This window comes from Mobula hypostoma, chromosome 3, assembly GCF_963921235.1.
Source record: "Mobula hypostoma chromosome 3, sMobHyp1.1, whole genome shotgun sequence".
In the NCBI taxonomy this organism is placed as follows: domain Eukaryota; kingdom Metazoa; phylum Chordata; class Chondrichthyes; order Myliobatiformes; family Myliobatidae; genus Mobula; species Mobula hypostoma.
In genome coordinates this window covers 93,039,047-93,058,745 of record NC_086099.1, presented here as the reverse complement: position 1 = coordinate 93,058,745, position 19,699 = coordinate 93,039,047, and the positions used below count along the sequence as shown (strand labels likewise).

Genomic DNA, 19,699 nt, shown 5'->3' with positions numbered 1-19,699 from the left:
CCCACCACTTGAGGTTATCACCCACTTGTCCCTCCTGAGAGATCCAGAAAAGGACTCCAAACATGAAACGAACAAAAAGAGGAAAGCAGGCAGCCTTGATGACTCCTCATTCAATGGAGAAGCTTTCTACTCCCCATTAATTCAGTCAGCTGATGTCTGTGGGGAGCAGTTTGATCCAATCTCAGCTTCCCTCCCCACAGCTCTCGGGTGGACAGCACGTGCATGATAGTCTATCAAAATGCCTCCTCTTGGTCCAGACTGGCCAGGAAAGTGTCTTAGCCACGTAGCACATAGGGAACAGCATCCCAGGCTGCCAAAACTTTTCCAGCAAGGTACAGCTGGGGTTTGGTCCACGGTGGCCACGTGTCCCAGAGAAGACCTGACCCAATTGGCAGTGACATTGGACAGGATCTAGTAATCCAAATCCAACAGTGAGGTAGGCTTCCATTTCCTGATGTCCCCCCTCTGTTTGCCCTTCATCATGGGTTCTGACATGCCTCCATGCTGAAGCAGCTCAGTAGGACCCAGTTGGTAAGCTGTCACCTCTGGGAGTATTCCTCAGTTCAAGGGAATAACCTCATCAGCTCCTCCAGAGTCGAAGACTGGTCCAAGCCCTCCCGCTTGCTGACCCCAGAGAATGGAGAACGGGAAGATCCAGGAGACATGTGCTGTTTGTGATGTGGTTCTGTCATTCACAACACGTGGAAGGATCTGCAGATCCTCGGCACGTAAGACTATGAGGATGTTGCTGGCCGATTCTCCATAATTTCCTCTGTGAACAGAGCCCTAAAATGAAGAACTGGTCAGCACTCATTGCTGGAGGAAGTAGCATCAGCATGCTCCAATAATTGGAAGATGATCATGGGGGATTCAAGTCGGGGGTGAGGCTTGCAGGTGACAGGATAGTATCATGGTTAGAGACCCACTATTGTGATGCCAGTGACCTGGGTTCAATTCCACCACAGCCTGTAAATTTTCACCAATTTCCTCCCACATTCCAAAGACATATGGTTAGGGTTAAAGCTGATTTATACTTCTGCGTAAATGGATGCCGTAACCTATGCAAGTGGCCTACACACGTTGTGAACATTTATACTTGTGCGTTGGTGTGTCTGTGTCGTTCTGCAATTCAGGCACATCACGCATGTGCGCACACCTGCCCGTGCAAGGCTTTATGGTCACGGTAGTCTTTCTCGGGGTAAACAAGTTTAAAGCGAGCGTCTTTTTTTCGTAAAAGTGAAATGTGTCCTCCATAATTTCGGAGGTCTGTAAAGCTTTATGGAAAGCATTGCAGCCAGAGTTCCTTCCCTGCCCTTCAGTCGCCCAATGGGAAGCTATTGCAGCGTAGGAGGAAATGCGGTGCGACCAAGCAGACCAATCACAGTTGTTGCGGTCTGCATTGCCGTGACATTTTGGGAGAGGTGCGCGTCAGGCTACGGCGTAGGGATCTGTGTAGGCTCTGAATAGGGTTCGCGGCTACACCATACCTCCGGCGTCGATTTGACGCAGAAGTATAAATCAGACTTTAGTGATGATATATTGGCACTAGAAGCGTAACGAAACTTGTGAGCTGCCTAACGCAACCCTCACTGATTTGATTTGACACAAAACAAAGTATTTCACTGTGCTTTTCAATATTTCAGGGTACAGGTGAGAAACAGAGCTAATCGTTCTCTTTATCTCACAGGGTTCCACAAACACATCTGCCTCCTCGACAACAGCAAGAGCAGATCCTGCACACTTTTCCGAAGTTGACACAACCAACATTCCCTCTAGTTTTTAGCAGTCAGTGTGCGCAAAAGTCTTACGTTGTGCAAATTTTTTTTCCTGTGACAAAAGTATGTGCGCACTGAATGTACACATGGCACAGTTTATGTAGGTTTACAAAATATTTGACATAAAACTGCACAGAATAACAAAATAACATACATATTTAACTAAATATATACTAAATGTATATACAAATATATACATATTTAGCTAAAAGGTTATTATCAATAAGTATAATTATTAATTACTACATTGTTTTAGGCAACTAACCTTTTGTGCGCACATTAATTTCCTTTATGCGTTGATTGAAAAACGTGTGTGTGCGCGCACACGCGCACAGCTTAGAGGGAACATAGGACACAACTCCCTCAGGCACTCTCTTGCTTACTACCCCTTTTCTGCGAAATAGCTTTGGAAATCCAAGGCATTATTTTGTGAATGGAGTGCTATCAGGACCCTGTGGTTTGCTCCTCCTTTTAACGGATGTGACAGCTTAAGACTGAGTACTAAATTGCAGTATTTCTCATTCTTATTCCCAGGTCCCAGTACTGGTGTGAATGCAATTGAAGGAAATGGGAGTATGGACAGGATAAGTCACACCCATGAAAACGCTGTAAAGCTTCAACAGCCAGCTAGGTTAAAACCCACCCTCATCTCTGCACGTCACTTGCAAATGCTTTATTAAATGATTCTTAGCTGGTTATCACATCTATTAAAGCATAACAAATTTTACACACACATACACACACATATACATATATACAGTACATACAGGAAATGGCATGTTATGTCGAAGTTGTATTAGACATTGGTGAGGCCTAATGTGGGGTATTGTGTGCAGTTTTGGACACCTACCTACAGGAAAGATACAAATAAGGTTGAAAATTTACATAGTGTCGCCAGGACTGGAGTTATAAGGAAAGACTGAATAGAATAGGACTTTATTCCTTGGAACGTAGAAGACTGAGGGGAGATTTGACAGAGGTATACAAAATTATGAAGGGTATAAATAGGGTAAATGCAAGCAGGTGTTTTTCACTGAGGTTGGGTGGGGCTACAACTGTAGGTCATGAGCTGGGGGTGAAAGGTGAAAAACTTAAGGGGAACATGAGGGTAAATATCTTCACTCAGAGGGTCGTGAGACTGTGGAATGAGCTACCCGCACAAGTGGTGCATGCAAGCTTAATTTCAACAGTTAGGAGGAGTTTGGATAGGCACATTGATGATAGGGCTATGGAGGGCTATGTTTCCGTTGCAGATCAATGGGAGTAGGCAGTTTAAATGGATTGTCATGGACTAGAAGGGTCTGTTTCTTGTCTGTACTTTTCTATGACTCTATGTAAGTACTTTGAAATATTTTAAAGTATTTTGATAAACTCAATTAAAAGATGAATGAATGCTCACCTTAATCCCACACAGCCTGTCTCCTCCAGTGGAACAATGAAGGACAACATCCTGGGCAGCTCTAACCTGAATCCAGTGCTAAGAGTTGCTTTCCCAGTTCAGACTAGAAAAAAAACTTAGAGACGAACCTTTTTTGGTTATTTCCTTGCAATATTGCACACTTGTCTCCTGTCATGTTAACCAAAAAGCTAATTATTTACAATCACCTAAAATTTGCAGCAACAACACAGACAATTGGCAACTGTTGCTACTCAATGATCACGTGACTCCACTTATTATCATTTTACCCATTTCATGTAAACAGGAAAAATGGTCACACAGGAAAAACAAGTCAACTAGGAACACCCATAACAACTGTACCAACAAAACATGCCTAAATCTTACCATTTATTTACAAGTCATTATAACAAGCTTTCTTGAAATAAGTAAATCAACTGTGTGCGCTCTCATTTTGTGGGTACTCTGTCCTTACATAGTTAGCATACAACATGATATCATATTAAACAGTCAAGACTACCAAAGGATAAATTCTGTTCCCAAGTGATGCCTTCCTTGTTGTTGTGATCAGTTTTCCTATTTAATTGTGTTACTTGTTAACCTTAGTTGAGAGTATCAATTATTCAACTTTCCAGATCAAACGTAGTGCCAAACTGTAAGCTTAACGAACAAGTTATGCAAAATTTCAAAAGATGGGAATAAATAATTTATGGTTTAGGAATCTGGAAACGTTTAATAACTATATAGTATGTTCTAAATACAACAGTTAATTCAGTGTGGATTCACAACTTCAGTCTGCCTCAAGTTCAAGAAAAGTTTGCCCAGATCAGAAATAATTACAAATAAAAGTAAGTAAGGCTTCAAGTTTATCAATGGAGACATAAGGAGTTATTAACTGTTTTATAAAATCTTATTACAGTTAGTAATTTGATTGTCATACAGAATTAGTTCCCAAGGTTATGTTTATATCAGTGGGGAAGGAAGTCATCTAGAATTGTGATATTTTCTGAATTCCCTAAAATGCAGTGCGATCCTATCTAATCTTAGAAGTTTGTGTGAAATCACATGAATGAACTGTGGTATTTAGACAATCAATAATCCTTTGCCAACTATATCCTGTTACAATAGAAAAGTAAGAGAAATTTGGGGATAAATCAAAGTTATTGCATTAGCTTGTAAATGTTTTTATATTCTTTATTATAATACATTTCTTGTTAAATATGCCATAAATTTGTTACTTTCTCTAATGATTGTTCATAATTTTCCTACACGGTCCTACAATAGTGATCTCAAAATGTGCTCTAAAACAAAAGAAACAGACTAGTAGTGTTACTGGACAATAATGATATATGGTAGTGTAGCACCATGGTACTATAGATAGAACAGTATGGTATATAGCCCAACAGAACACAGTTAACTACAAAGGAGGTTTGTGGAAATTCAAAGAAAGGGGAAAGGTCTGGTTAGTCATCTCCAGAAGATGAAATCATACATTCCACTGCACGAGTTAAACCCAAGTTGCAATGTTTTTGGCTTTACTGTGGCCTTGCCAAGCCATGACATGTCTGCACAGATTTGCTGCTTTCTGTGGAGCCACTTTTTGAGTCGTAATTAAGCACCTGAAGGTTATGGGATATGGAAATCATGGAATCATCTCATTAGCCTACGCTGTTCTTTCTCTGCAAGTAATTAGGTGGGAAAACTTAATCATATAACAAAGTGCTTATTCACAAACTGAGAATGCAAGGGTATTATCAGGGTCAAAATGCATAAACCACAAAGTAAGTGCAGAGGTTATATTGTGACTAACCCTAACCAAGACACCTTGACCCATTGCAACCAATGCGTGAAATCTGTGTTGCCAGCTCATTATAATGAATTTAGCAGCAAGGCTATTACTCACCTTTTTTCCACATTGGGGTTCAGCCCTAGTTGTGGTAAACACCACATCCAGTAAGACAGCAAGGATTAAAACCAACCCCATACTTCTTGCAAGAGAGATGCTTGCAACTGCAAATTCCACAGGAGCTTCCAGGCAAAGATTTTTGCACACGGCAATCTGCAAGCATCCTGATTGTCAGATCATAGCCTGGACAACCTGTCTTTTGAGGTGAAGTGAAGAAGCAAGGAATGAGGAAAAGAAGAAGAAAAAAGAAAGAAAGGAGGGACAGAGAGAAGGAGAAAGGAAGGAACAAAAATGGGCTCTCTTCTCATCTGGTTTCGGGAGGTTTTTAAGTGGGAAGAGGCTGTTTTAAGTTTGACATGAGTAACGTGGTTTAAGACATGGATGCAGAGGTCACGAACATGATCAAATGAAAACATCATCAGGATCCATCTAGCATGCCAACATAACTACTGAATTTCTGCCAACCAGGTTACTGAACCATCATTTGAATCCCAAACCAGGGAATGACCATTTCCAAAGTTAGAGAGCTATTCCTCTTCAATTTACCATTCTCATCACCACCATCAACAGCCCTGGGTCACCATCAGCTAAAACTTTAACAGGCCTAAACAGGCTGGCTGAGCTGTGTTGATAGAAACACGGTACCTTTAAAGATGAGAAGTGACCTTCCACTCAACTTCATCATGACTCGTCAGAGCCTTGCCACTATTTTCAAGGCATAAATCTGTAGAGCAATCTAATACTCTCCATTTATCTAGATGAGAAGACGTCCAATATCTATCAAGTAGCTCCGCTTCATAAACTAGTAAATAATGTGCTTGTTAGAATACACAGCTTTAAACATTCACTCAGTCCAACACTGGCACTCAAAGGCTGCAGTGTTGACCACTCACAAAATGCATTGCAACAACTGAACTCCTTAATTTCTGCAACAAGGTAGACCTATGACATCACTTAGAAATGTCACCACCTACAACTTCACACTCAAGACACATAGCATGCTGACTTGGAAAGTATTGCCAACTCCTCATCATTGACAGAGCAAAACCCTGGGGCTCCTTACCCAACAGTGCGAAAACCACACCAACTAGGTTGGCTCAAGAAGGCAACATCCAAGAATAACAAAAAATGAATTTACGTTATGAATAGCCACAGGGGCAATTATAACATCTAAAAGTCTGCTTAAGGAAAAGTTGTGCCATAAATTTCAGACTCATTATTAAACCAAGACCAGATTAATGTATTGGCAATGTACTACTCCAAAGCTAGCCAAGAAAATACATTAAAGACCACAACACTTTAAGTATGTTGGTGCAAATCATGCTCCCTCTGATTCCACCCATCTGTGACTCTTCCAAGAAGTTGTAACTAGTTTTGGTGCTCAGAATCAAATGTAATCAGAAAGTGTAATTTTGTAAAAGTCATATTTTCATATTTCTAGAGCTGGGTTAACCATCAATAACTGATCATCCATTAAACTATTCCTCTTTACAGTAAAACACTTTCACCTGCATGAATCAAACCATGCTACGTGCCATTCTTAAATGTTGAAAGAAATATTTTTGAAACCTTCTGTAGCATTGAATAAACATCCTGTTGATGGGTCTCAACCTGAAACACTGACTGTCCATTTCCCTCCACTGACGCAGTCTGACCCATTGAGAACTTTGCTCCATATTCCAGCATCTGCAATCTCTTGCATCTCCATTCTGTAACACTGCCTGATTACATTCGTTGGTGAAATTATCTGATGATTTATATTGACTTAAAAGTTAAAAACCACTTCTCAAAAGTACAGGTAATGGAATTTGAAATGTCAATGCCAGCCAAAAGGTATTATATTCTAACATCTTCTCATAGAATTGGCAACCCACTTAGATGGTTATAATAAATATTTTATGCTGCATTGGTGCAGCAGAAGGACATTTCTCTCAATTCTTGCTTCCGCCATTATCGTATGATTCCTGCCTTTGAGAGCATTTGTAAAGCTGTTGGGGATTTGCTCATTAACAGTTGATATTGGGCATGTCTGTTGCAGACTTTGTGGACAGACTCCATTGCACCACTGGCCTTACATCAATCGTTATGAGGAATATCGGTGGAAGATCACAATTGTCACTCCCTCCCAGAAAAAAAACACCCAAGGCTTTGAATTACTGTAGACCTCAATATATCAGGCACAATTAGTGATGAATAGAAAAGCAGTTGCTGGACAAACTGAGCAGGCCGAGCAGCATCTGTGCGGTGGGGGAGGAAGGAACTGTTGATATTTCAGGTTGAAATCTTGCATCAGTTCTGCTACTCCAGATTACATGGACTGTTCGTTTCTCACCACAGATGCTGCCTGACTTATTGAGTTCCTCTAGAGATTCAGAAATTTATGTCAAAAGAATAGCTCTCCCCATAACAGCCCAATAATAAGCAACAGAGATCTCCGCTTAGTTTTTAATGATTTTTAGGATGTGAACAACATTACCATGTTGATCCAGAGGATACTAGGAGCCAAGCACACTGTCTGGAACTAGTGTGATATAAAGATGAGACGTGGTAAAAATGGCAGAGTACGACCTAAGAAAAACATTAATCAACCACTTTGGATTTTATCGTGTCAGCTCTGAGTGTGTGTTGGAATACTCGAAACGTGTTTCTGATCAAGTCGAATGAGCTGGCCGCTAGGGAGCAGAGTATTGCATTGCGCACAGGAGGAGGCAGAGGGAGAGGGAACGAGGGCACAGCTGACCATAGTTGCCACTCGCTATGTGCACACCGATTGCACCTTTCCTCTGGTAGCTCACTGACCCAGATCCTTGGGAGAAGCCCATCAGTGCAAATGTGAAGGTACCAGCATATGATTCGTTTCAATGATTCATTAATCACACCTTGTTTCTCCTAACTCCAAATCTATTTTTCTCATATTTTGTATGCTAACAACTGCACCATAGAGTGTAAAATCACAGGTTCAACTTAAATTCCATCTTTGGTCAACAGGAATGCAGTAGGTTAATGTGTTCATCCAGGTACCTTTCAAATGTTCAAGGGCTTCTCTCCCTTTCAAGCTGTGAACTCCAGCTCCTGCTGCTCAAAAATTGAACTAGTTTTTCTGAGTCTCCTTAATTTCTTCTATCAACTAACTTCAAGCAATGCTCACTGATTGCTGACTTCTCCACTGAAGGAAAGAGTTCTTTATTGGAGACACGCAGATGCTGGAACGTGGAGCAGCAAGCAATCTGCTGCAGCAACTCAACTGGTTGACAACTATCTATGGGGTGGGGGGGAGAAAGGAATTGCTGCAGTATTCTTTTCCTCCTAAAGATGCTGCTTGACCTGTGGAGTTCTTGGGCAGATTACTTGTGGCATTAGTTCTTTACAGTTTGTTTTGTCTGGATCTCGCATAGTTTTACACTCTCATTCTCCTTTGTCTAGACCAGATTTGTTATCTCTGGAGCAATCTTTCTTCCTAACTGTATCTCTACAGTCCTAGTTATATCTTTGTAAACCTGGACTGTGACTTTCTAGTGCCTGCACATGTCACCTGTGGGGTGATGAACAGAACTATACAGATTACTTTAAGTAGTGTCTTGTATAATCATTGCAAGCTTGATCAACAAAAGGCACACCTTCTGTGCCTTCTTAACATTATAGCCAACTTGATTTGGGGGATTTGTGCATGTACTTCAAGGATCTTCCTTTACATTAGTTAAAATCCTTTCATTTAGCACATGATCCCTTATCTAGTTTGCTCTCCCCAAATACAGTACTTGTTCTCCTCCATTTGCAACTTCTGTGCTCATTTATCCAGTCCATTAATTCCTAAACTTCTAACCTTTCTTCCCCCTCTGTCACCCACGTGGCACTGTCATCTCCTCAAACCATTCACTCATGATAGTCAGATCTGACCTTCCTCTGAAAACTCCAAGATGATTATCCTTGATTAAGCTGCACATCTTAAGAAGCTTGTTTCATTCCCATCCCTCTAAAAGTTTTGCCAACCGCTTGCTCACAGACTGGCTCGGCTCATTTAATCCAGAACTATTAGTGTGGAACTCTTAGCACACAGCCCCATGACTACCTGTGATTCAATAACTATTATTGTGTGTTCTGTATATACATCTCTTCCTTCCTGGGAGCTTAGATGTCCAATTTATATAGATAGGTTGATGACCAAAAACTACTGTATATTAGTATAATTCTAAAAGAAAGAGGATGTCTTAATCATATCACTGGAAGCCAAATACAGTGCTAATCAGATAAAACAGTATATTTTCCCAGATAAAGTACATATAGTTACACCTGTTCAGCCATGCAGCAAATCAGAACATCAGCAACCCTCATGTTGCATCCAACAGTTGCGATGCTCCGGCAAGTGAACACTCACAAATACCAATGAATGAATGAATGCTGTTAACTGGATGTAAATTCCTAACCTGGTAAATCAACTGGTTTTGTTAAGCAACATGGTAAAGAAGTAAACAGATGAAGACTGGATTCTGCAATTGAGGGATCAAGTGGAAATTTGACTTCTGATTTACTAAACACACATTCAAAATTAACCAAGACTTTTTATGCAGTGACAATGATTCAGCGATTCATTACAATCTTGTTGTCAGCATAACAATCATTTAATCCACAGAATTGATAAATGGACAGAGCAGTGTTCTTGTAGTATAATTAACAAGTCTCTCTGTTGTTTTCATTAAAATATGAGTTGAAAACATCCTTCATTTACACATTAAAATATATTATCTGAACAATCCAATGTGTAAGCTAAGAACGGCATAAAGTTCTTTAGGCACAGTTCTACACAGTATCAAACAATGCACTGATTCAATGCTGCTCATAGGGTTTCATTGATTTTAAACTTTAAAACCTTGATGAACAGGATTTATAACAGACATAAATGAGCGCAATGCATTTCATCCATATCAGGAAAGTACGTGCATCAAAGTTTCAAGTGAATATATAATGTTTATTTTAATTGGCAACACGGTCTTAATAAGCATCTACCTTGCAGACCCCATGCAGTCCTGATTGCAGAGAAACACATCAATCACCAGGCTCCAACAGACAAGTCATTACTGTAGGCAATTTCTAAAGATGGTTCTAAACCATTTTGCAAAGAGCCCCTCATAACTGATGGCTAGCAAAACAGAGCTAGCATTAATTCTGTGGGTAATTACAGGCTATTCAGCAAAAATGATTTATTTTAAATTTCCTGTACAGTCATTACTACAAAATTACCTAATTCTGGCTGCAGAAATATGATAGCCTCCTTAATGCCCGTTCCTAATTTGTTTGTATCTGGTAGCAAAGTGATGTCAATATCAACATTTAACGTTTCAGCTGAGTAGAAGACTATTTATTCATAAAATCTTCATGCAATCTAGCACAAAGTAGATTGGTCAATATTTCTGCTTTTTTCACTTTATCAGCTGTGAATACCAGTGTTATATTATGTCATTGTGAAACAGAGGAATAGAAATATACTCTCCATTCAGGACCCTGGTCAGACCCAACTTGGAGTACTGTGCTCAGTTCTGGTCACCTCACTACAGGAAGGACGTCGAAATGATAGAAAAGGTGCAGAGGAGATTTACAAGGATGTTGCCTGGATTGGGGAGCATGCTTTGTGAGAATAGGTTGAGTGAACTTGGCCTTTTCTCCTTGGAGTGATGGAGGATGAGAGGGGACCTGATCAAGGTGTATAAGATGATGAGGGCACTGTTTGTGTGGATAGTCAGAGGCTTTTTCCCAGGGCTGAAATGGCTAGCACGAGAGGGCACAGTTTTAAGGTGCTTAGAAGCAGGTACAGAAGAGACGTCAAGGTTAAGTTTTTTATGCAGAAAGTGGTGAGTGCGTGGAATGGGCTGCCAGCGGCAGTGGTGGAGGCGGATACGATAGGGTCTTTCAAGAGACTCTTGGATAGGTACATGGAGCTTGGGAAAATAGAGGGCTATTGGTAACCCGAGGTAATTTCTAAAGTAAGTACATGTTTGGCACAGCATTGTCGGCCGAAGGGCCTGTATTGCACTGTAGGTTTTCTATGTTTCATAGACTGATGCCAACAGTCAGTAACTTAAAACAAGTTTGATAATCCTTGTTTTTTATCCCTTACTGTTATTACTTTCCCTTTCCCTATATACATTAATATAACTGTGTAGACAATTGTTATATCAACTTTCCAAATATCTGTCTGTGAAGCATGATTTAAATTTTACTTCCTGCTCACTTATCACTAAAAACAAGTGAGCTGCTCTGCAGAACCATGCTGATAATCTGACATTGCTTGATGTATGAACAAGGTAGACCTTGAGTGAAGTGTAAACAATAAAATCTTGCATTTGATTGGACACAACTTGATCTGAAATGAAATTTTCCTCTGTAAGTTGAGAGCCTGTAGTAAGTAAAAGTAATCATTTGGAAAAAAATTGTCTTCCACTGCTGCGGTCAAGTGGTCGGCTTTTTACTAAAGGCACCTGACTTGTAGCATAGAAGGACAATGAATATACCACAAATATATGATAGGAAAGGTAATTTTGCTCTTCTTCAGTGGCTTGACAAAACAAATATAATTAAATGAAACTAAAGGTATGATCTATGAAAAACAATACAGATACTAAGAAGGTTTTTAAAATGATGAGGGGCATAGTTAAGATGTATTGCCACTGGTTTTTCCCCAGGGTAGGTGAGTATAAAGTTAGAGGACAAAGGTTTAAAGTGAGAAGAGAAAGATTTAAAGGGGGCACGGGGGGGGGGCTAATATTCACACAGAGGGAGGTGAGTATAAGCATTGAGCTGCCAGAGTTAGTGCTGGAGGCAGGCACAATTTGTTTGTTCGTTGTTTATGTGTCGGGTCGCATGACATGGGCGATTGTGGTCCTTCCATGACGACAGATGATTTTGGCAAACTTTTCTACAGAACTGGTTTGCCATTGACTTCTTCTGGGCAGTGCCTTTACAAGACGGGTGACCCCAGCCATTATCAATACTCTTCAGAGGCTGTCGGCCTGGTGTCAGCGGTCGCACTACCAGGACTTGTGATCTGCTCCAGCTGCTCGAACGGCCGTCCACCACGTGACCCTGATCGGGTGGTAGGGCTAAGCAGGTGCTACACCTTGCCCAAGGGTGACCTGCAGGCTAGCGGAGTAAAGGAGCGTGTTACACCTCCTTTTGTAGAGACGTATCTCCACCCCACCACTCCAGGTACAATTACAGCATTTTTTAAAAAATTGGACTGGTACATGTATAAGAACGGCTATGGACCAGACAGAAGTAAATAGGACTAACTCCTGGGGAGCCTTGGTCATGATGGATGAGTTAAGCTGAAAGCCCTGTTTCTATGCTATATAACTCTACATATCTAAATGTATACCATAGTACCTGGGAAACATAAAAGGGATTGATAAAAACTTTAAAATACTGGATTGAATCACTGAGATCAGAGGAATATGAACTGCACATTGTGTCCATGACTGAAAGCAAAAGTGTTTTTACATGTTCAGATCTGGCCAGAATATTCCTTAAGTTTGCCCCATAATCACAGCAAGCAATGTGGCAGGCACGATTCTGATGCCCTATTCCAATAATGTACAAAAGTCCCTTGGGGCACCATTATGTTCTTTCTGAATATATCTGACGAGCTACAAATCACTTGTTGACCTAATCATACCCTTCTGTATTCTGAGCATAAATCATTTATTTAACTTCTTTTTTACCCTGGGGAGGTTTCAGAATAGCTTTTTTTTACAGTAATAGGCAGAAATGACATAGTGAAGGAACAGAAAAGATGACGGCTTGTTTAGGCAGGATTATACGCAAATATGTTTCAGAGGTGAAAAAAAAGAAGGCATTCTCCGCAACATAACAAGACAAAACTACAAGTTAAAAAGTATTTCAAATCAAACATAAAAAATGCAGAAAATTAACATAATAATTACAAGCAGTCTAAGATACCTTTTCATAAAAATTGACAGAATTCTTGATCCCGTTTTCCAGTAGCCTCACAATATTCACTAAAGCTATCATCTATTAATTGTTAGTAATTCTTTTTCAAAAGAACATAATTATAAAGTATTGGAGCAGTACAGCACAGAAATGGGTCCTTTGCCCCATCTAGTCTGTGTCATTCTGTTAATCTGCCTAGTACCATCCCCATCTAGACCATAGCCCTTCATAACTCGGTAATCCATGGACTTATCCAAACTTCTCTTAAATGTTTAAACCAATCCTGCATCCATTACTTCTGCTGGCAGCTTGTTTCACACCCACCGCCCTCTGAGTGAACAAGATCTCCCTCAGTTCCCTTTTAAATATTTCACCTTTCACTCCTAACCTACAACCTCTGCTTCTAGTTTTACCCAACCTCAGTGGAAAAAGCGAGCTTGTGCTTACGCTATCTATGCCTCTCATAATTTTGTATACCACAATCAAATCTCCACTCATTCTCCTGTGTTGCAGGAAAGAAAGTCATATTCCATTCAACCGTTCCCTATAATTCAATTCCTCAAGGGTCAGCAACACCCTTGTAAACTTTCCCTGCACTCTTTCAATCCTCTATTGTTATCGCTCCTGTAGATAGGTGACCAGAACTGCTTGCAACACTCCATTTTTGGCTGTGCCAATGTCATAAAAAATCTTCCACATAACATCCCAACTCCTGCGCTCAGTACTCTGACTTCTGAATGCCAAATTGCCAAAAGCTCTCTTTATGACCCTGTCTTCCTGTAAAAGCACTTTCAAGGAATCTATATTCCCAGATCCCTCTGTTCCACCATGCTCCTCAGTGCCCTGCCATTCTCTGTGTACGTCCTACCCTGGTTTGTGCAACACTTCACACTTGTCTGCATTAAATTCCGTCTGTCGTGTTTCAGCTCATTTTCCCAGCTGGTCCAGATGCCACTGCAAGCTTTGATGACCTTCCTCACTGTCCTCTTTGTCTCCAGTCTTGGTGTCATCTACAAATTTCCCACATTATTATCCAAAATTATTAATATTCAGTAGATGACAAACAGCAACGGACCCAGCTCTGAACCCCACAGCACACCACTAGTCACAGGTCTCCAGTCAGAGAGGCAACCATCTACTACCACTCTCTGGCTTCTCCCACGAAGCCAATGCTGAATCCAATTTACTACTTCATCCTGAATGTCCCACACACAAATTTTCAGTAATAATTCAGTTAAGAGGAAGTTCCCCATTTTTCTGCAGCTGACAGGGGATCTCAGTGGGAACTGTTGATACAAATGTGGATTTCAAACAACCACTAGTCTGAAGCTCTTCTGCAGCTGGATTTCCAACATGCACAGTCAATAGCTTGACTCTTCGTGAAGACAAACAGTTTTACACCAGTATTAGTGATAATCTCTTTTTAAAGTTTCAGTCTGCACTAGTAGTCATGCCTTCCCCATAGCAAAACTTGTGCATTTCACAGCAGTGTGCTCAGACAAGGAAAGATCAAGAGAGAGACGATGGAGTGGAGTAGATCAATGCTTAGGGTCTAGACAGCTGACAGCCAAAAGTGGGGCAAAGGAGCTGGAGGATGTGAAAGAGGTGATAGAGAACACTTCATGGAAGATAGAGGCCTGGAAAGGAGAAAGATATGCAGATGATCCAGGACCATTCATAAATTTGATCCTGAGGAGGTGAATTTTAAAATGCAGAGTAGAGACTAATGTAAAACACAGTGATGGGTGACTGGTGCAGGCAACTAAACCTTGGGTGTATAAATTTATGGGTGACTGGTGATACATTAAAATAGTTCATTCTGGAGATAAGACACATGAACCAGAATTCCAACAGCAGGCAGTGGCCATTTGCTAAAATTAGGGTGATATACTGAAGGTGGAAGTCCGTGATCAGAATGTGGAGTTGGAGACTTATTTCGAGACCAAATTGCAAATGATATGAACTGTTTAATTTCACATTTGTCAATAAGCAGAATAGAAGATGGTCAATGGAAATGAAGATGAAGGAAGAAAGCTTGTGACCAGCTTGGTCCTTCCTTGTCTTACTTGAACAAAATGGAGCTCATCCACAACGAAATGTCAGGTGATGGAGGGTATGAGGGAGGTGGTGGAGGAGTAGAGCTGCATGTTGCCAGCAAATCTGAAGGAACAAGTAAAGGTTAGCAAGGGAGAGTTTGGGGATGAAAGACAAGCCATTGCAGTCTGGTTCTAAGTGGATGGATGAGAGTGGAGCCAGATTAAGGCATTCCCACTCAACTGGACAGGAGCAGAAAAGGGTGGGTGGTTAAGAGATGGCATGTTCTGCTACTTCAAAGAGCCAAAAGCCTTACATTAGTGACTCCTGAGCTTGAGATTTGTTACATCAGTGATAAGAAAATTATTGGAGAAGATTCTCAGGAAATGATATAAGCACCTTTGGAAAATCATAATTGGAATGTTTCAAATGGCTTTGTACAAGGTAAGTCCCGTCTCACAAATTTAACAGAGCTTTTTCAGGAAGTGTCAATGATGATTGGCAAGAGTTGAGCTACAGTATGAGTGCTGTGTATATGGACACTGAACATTTTTCAAGATCTCTGTTGGCACAGTGAACTGGATCCAAAATTGGCTAGGTCATTGAAAGCAGGGGACAGTGGTAGAGGGCTGTGCTTCTGACTGGAGATATGTGACCAGTGGCTTTCTGCAAGGCTCAGGGCTGGGGACATTGTGTTCGTAACATATACTTATGATTTGGATGAAAGTATAGCTGGTCTAATTAGCAAGTTTGAAGGTGATACAAAAATTGGTAGAGGGCTGGATCATGAGGAAGGTTGTCATATGATACAGCAGGATAGGGATCAGTTGGAAATATGGATGGAGAAATGGCGGATGGAGCTTCACCCTGACAAGTGTAGATAACGCATTTTGAAAGGTTACATGCAAGAGGAAAGTGTACAGTATGTAGCAGGACCCTAAGGATGTTGCAGTACAAGTTTGTGGCTCATGGAAGTGGCAACACAAATGGGGACACGATAAAGATGGCATACAGGATACTTGCCTTGATTACGCTGAGTATAAAAGTTGTAAGTCATGCAGCAGCTGAATATAACATTGCTTGGGCCACATTTAGAGTGTTATATGCAGCTCTGGTCGCCCATCTACAGAGAGGATGTGGAGGCTTTGCAGGAATTTGTAGAAGGCACACTGGGTGTTGCCTGGATTAGGGAGTATTAGCTAAAAGGAGACATTGGACAAAATTGGATTGTTTTCTTTGGAGTATTGAAGGGGAAACCTGGTCGAAGTATACAAAATTATTAGAGGATCAGAGAGGGTAGTTCTTTTTCTCAGGGTGGAAATATCAAATACTAGAGACGTAGATGTAAAGTGAGAGGGAAAAGCTTAAAGCAGATTTATGAAGCAAGGTTTTTATATACAGTTGGTGGATGGTGGTGTAAATGCGCAAAAGTCACTGGACGTGGTAACCACACCCCCACAGTATTGTAACAAAGGTCACTAACAATACAGGACTGATCAGAGAAAAATATATACAAAAAGAGGAGGGAGAAAAATACTTCTGCCATTCATAGGAATGACCATATGTATGAATGGTGAACTTTGAATTTAATATTATGGAAGGGTGTCATTGTCAGACATTCTTCGCCCATACCTCTGCATGGAGAGGTCCCACCTTGAAATTGCAGAAAAGAATACCATGGATAAGTGGACGTTTGAGGTGAATAATTTCCAAAACGATAATTTTTTTAAACAAGTGGTGACGTGCCTGGAGGTGAGGTGGTCCATGCGACTGATGGAAGAGTGGGGAAAGAAAACTCGAAGAACAATATCAGAACAAACAAGGGAAGTTGGATAATCGACTTAATGAAGTCTAATGACTATTAGGTTGGCCTCGTATTCAAGAGAAGGGTTTGTTTGTAACGGGAGTCAACCCACTAAAGCAGGAAGATAATGGACTAGAAACAGTAACAGTTGTTGGGGGCGTGGAAGGGTTTACAGGGAAGGCTTACATCGGGGGAAATCGAGGATGATGGATTTGATGTTTGCAGAGTGAAAACAGAAGACAGCAGTTCCCAAAGATGCCTGATATGATCCAGGCAATGTTGATGGTCCTTTCTCCCCAGCACCTCCGAGGCACAGATAATGGGCCACACACTGACAAATCACCAGGGTGGGAGAAAGTCTGATTTCTACTTCGGAGGGTGGGAGAGGATGAGGACACCATGGGCAGATTAGTAAATGGTGCGGAATATGGACAGTCGCGGAATAATAAAGCAGTTCAGTCCGACTGGTTCTGAGCGCTATTTTGGCTCTCTCTATTCGCAGCACCGAATCCTGGAAATATCTACTCTTAATATATTAGTAGCAACCTCAGATCACCACTGACAAAATAATCCCCATGACTTTCGCCTCTTTCAGTTAAATTCCCGGTGCAATTTAAGGGCAGGAAAGTGCGGCTGCTTTATGAGTCCGTGCGCTGATGCCGGCAGCAATGTTTCACAGTTAAATATCTGCTTTCCGTGAGTCACAACAGGTAGCAGCGGCAAAATGTACCTACCTGCGGGGCAGTTGCACTCAGTTGGTGCCTCTCTCACAGTTCTGCGTTTCGCTGCGTCTTCGTGGAATTTCTGCTGGAAGAGAAGGGACAATGTAACATCTTTCACCAACTTGATCGGCGGGGTCTTCTTTGAGGTGTTCGGGAGCATGGCGGCACACCGGGTTTAGAAGTGTGCCAGGACCAGGAAACGGCAGGGCAATGTGGTACAGCAGCGAAGTGCAGTCAAACTGCCGAGCAAATTACAAGTACAAACGAGAGGTGTGCAACACTCTCCCCACTCCTGTCAGTTCACCGACAGGGTCTAAAATCGGCATTGTCCGTTCGGTTAACAATAGGACATTCTGCAAGCGACCAGGAGCGATGCACGATAGCAGCCGCGCTGGGCGGTCCTGGGACTCGGACAGGGGATCGGCCGCCGGGATCTGTCCGCTACCTGGCTCAGGAGGTGCTCCACCTTCTCCTGGACGAGCACCCGCATCCGATCGGCCGCCGACCCGGCGTCGAGGGGAGGCAGCAAGGCAGCCCCCTTCACATTCTCCAGGTCGAGGATCCGCTCTTCCAGCTGCGAAGTTTTGACGCTGAGGCAGATGCAGAAAGCCACCGAGCCCAGCGACAGCACGGACCACAGGGCGTTGGAGAGGGACCAGCAGCCCCTGACCCCCGGCGGCGCCAGGCTCCGAGCCACCCCGGCTCCTTCAACCTGACGCTTGGGACTCCGCTCCGTGGACGCTTTCGGCATGCTGGGGTCTCCACCGCAAGCCAATTCTCCAAGCACCAAGCCCCAGTGAGTGCAGTCGGGGTGAAATCAACACCGATAAATCCTCCGTGGCAACTGGACAATGCAATAATTCACAATATATGTGGAGAGATCTCTGTTTCTCTCTCTCTCCCTCGCCCAGTCTCTCCAATGGGGGCTTCTTCTGTTCCCCTAGTCTGGCCAGCTTCAGTGAATGGACCTGTTGCTGTGGCCGCTTATACCTGTGACTCCGGTAACTGAGTGAGGATGGTGTGATCGGCTCCTGTCTCGCTCCTCGCTCTCTCTCTCTCGCTCTCTCTCTGTGCCTGCGTCTTGCCTGCGATTCAATATTCTGGACTAGTTTGCCGCGTACCGACCGCAGACGGTAAATACGGCTCCAGATCGCAGCCGCAGGCTGATTAACATAATTCTGTTTAGATATTCAGGCAGAACCTCCCCGGCGCGGCCGGCCGGTGCGGGGAGCAGCGCCCCGTACCGTGCTCCCCGGATCTGACAGCAACCCGCCCCACCGCAAACTCGGGCTCGGGGGCAAAGCTCGAGGTATCCGCGTGGACGACTTTTAGTGGGTGGCAGCATTTAAAGTTAAATCCGGCATTTGGTCAGATTTACAAGCGCGGAAGCTAAAATACCGGCTGGTGGGAACTGGCGGTTGGCACTGAATGTACCCCGACAGAAACGCGCCAAAGACGGGGGCAAGATTTGACCTAGATCACCCGCATCCCACTCCTGCCTCAATAAAAGACCACGCACAGACTGACTGGACCAAGTTAGACCACAGGTAGTCTATCATTAAACAATAGAATAAGCACCTTCTTTAGCAAGCAGCTAGCGTGGATTAGCTAAAACCCTCTCCTCCATTCCTCCTGGGGTGGGGCGGGGGGATCTGTTGCAATTTCAATTATAATGTCCCGAAACACTAACTTCCGCTTCTTTTCCCGCGCATGCTGCCGGACCTGCCGAGGGCGACCCACGTGCTTATTTTACACGCTGGCTTCCTGGGATTTTTTTTAGGGGGTGGTGATAAGACTGATGGATGGGCCAAGAGGCTCCTACCTCCCTGGGCAGTTTGTGAGGAGGTGTGCATATTCCGTCATTTCAAGGCTGCTGAGGAGATCTTTATGTTCACATAATACAACGTAAATGTTCTCAATCACAATCGGAATGCCCTTCTCTAAGCAGGTAATGGGCCAGGGATTCCCACAGGTCAATGTCATATTGCTTATTTCCAACATCCTCGACTCTTTTCTCTCGTGCACTGGGAAATCTCTTGCTGTGAAAGCGGTCAGAGTAAAGTCACCGTTTCGAGAGTCTGGAGCCGGGCCTGTGAATGACATGGGCGTCGGGTCGGTGCT

The 19,699-nt window shown here is 42.6% G+C and overlaps 1 protein-coding gene across 1 annotated transcript in view; it reads right to left on the bottom strand.

Moving 5' to 3' along the window:
* The window catches only part of LOC134343715 (collagen alpha-1(XXV) chain-like), a 411,208-nt gene extending 392,539 nt beyond the window's left edge, over window positions 1-18,669 (bottom strand). Inside the window, exons 1-2 of the mRNA XM_063042465.1 lie at window positions 18,024-18,669; window positions 17,591-17,660 (exon numbers count right to left, since the gene is read on the bottom strand). Of these exons, the coding sequence (XP_062898535.1) occupies window positions 17,591-17,660; window positions 18,024-18,329 (376 nt within the window). The 5' untranslated portion in view covers window positions 18,330-18,669. The remainder of the gene's footprint in view (window positions 1-17,590; window positions 17,661-18,023) is intronic.
* Between the last annotated feature and the right edge of the window lie 1,030 nt (window positions 18,670-19,699).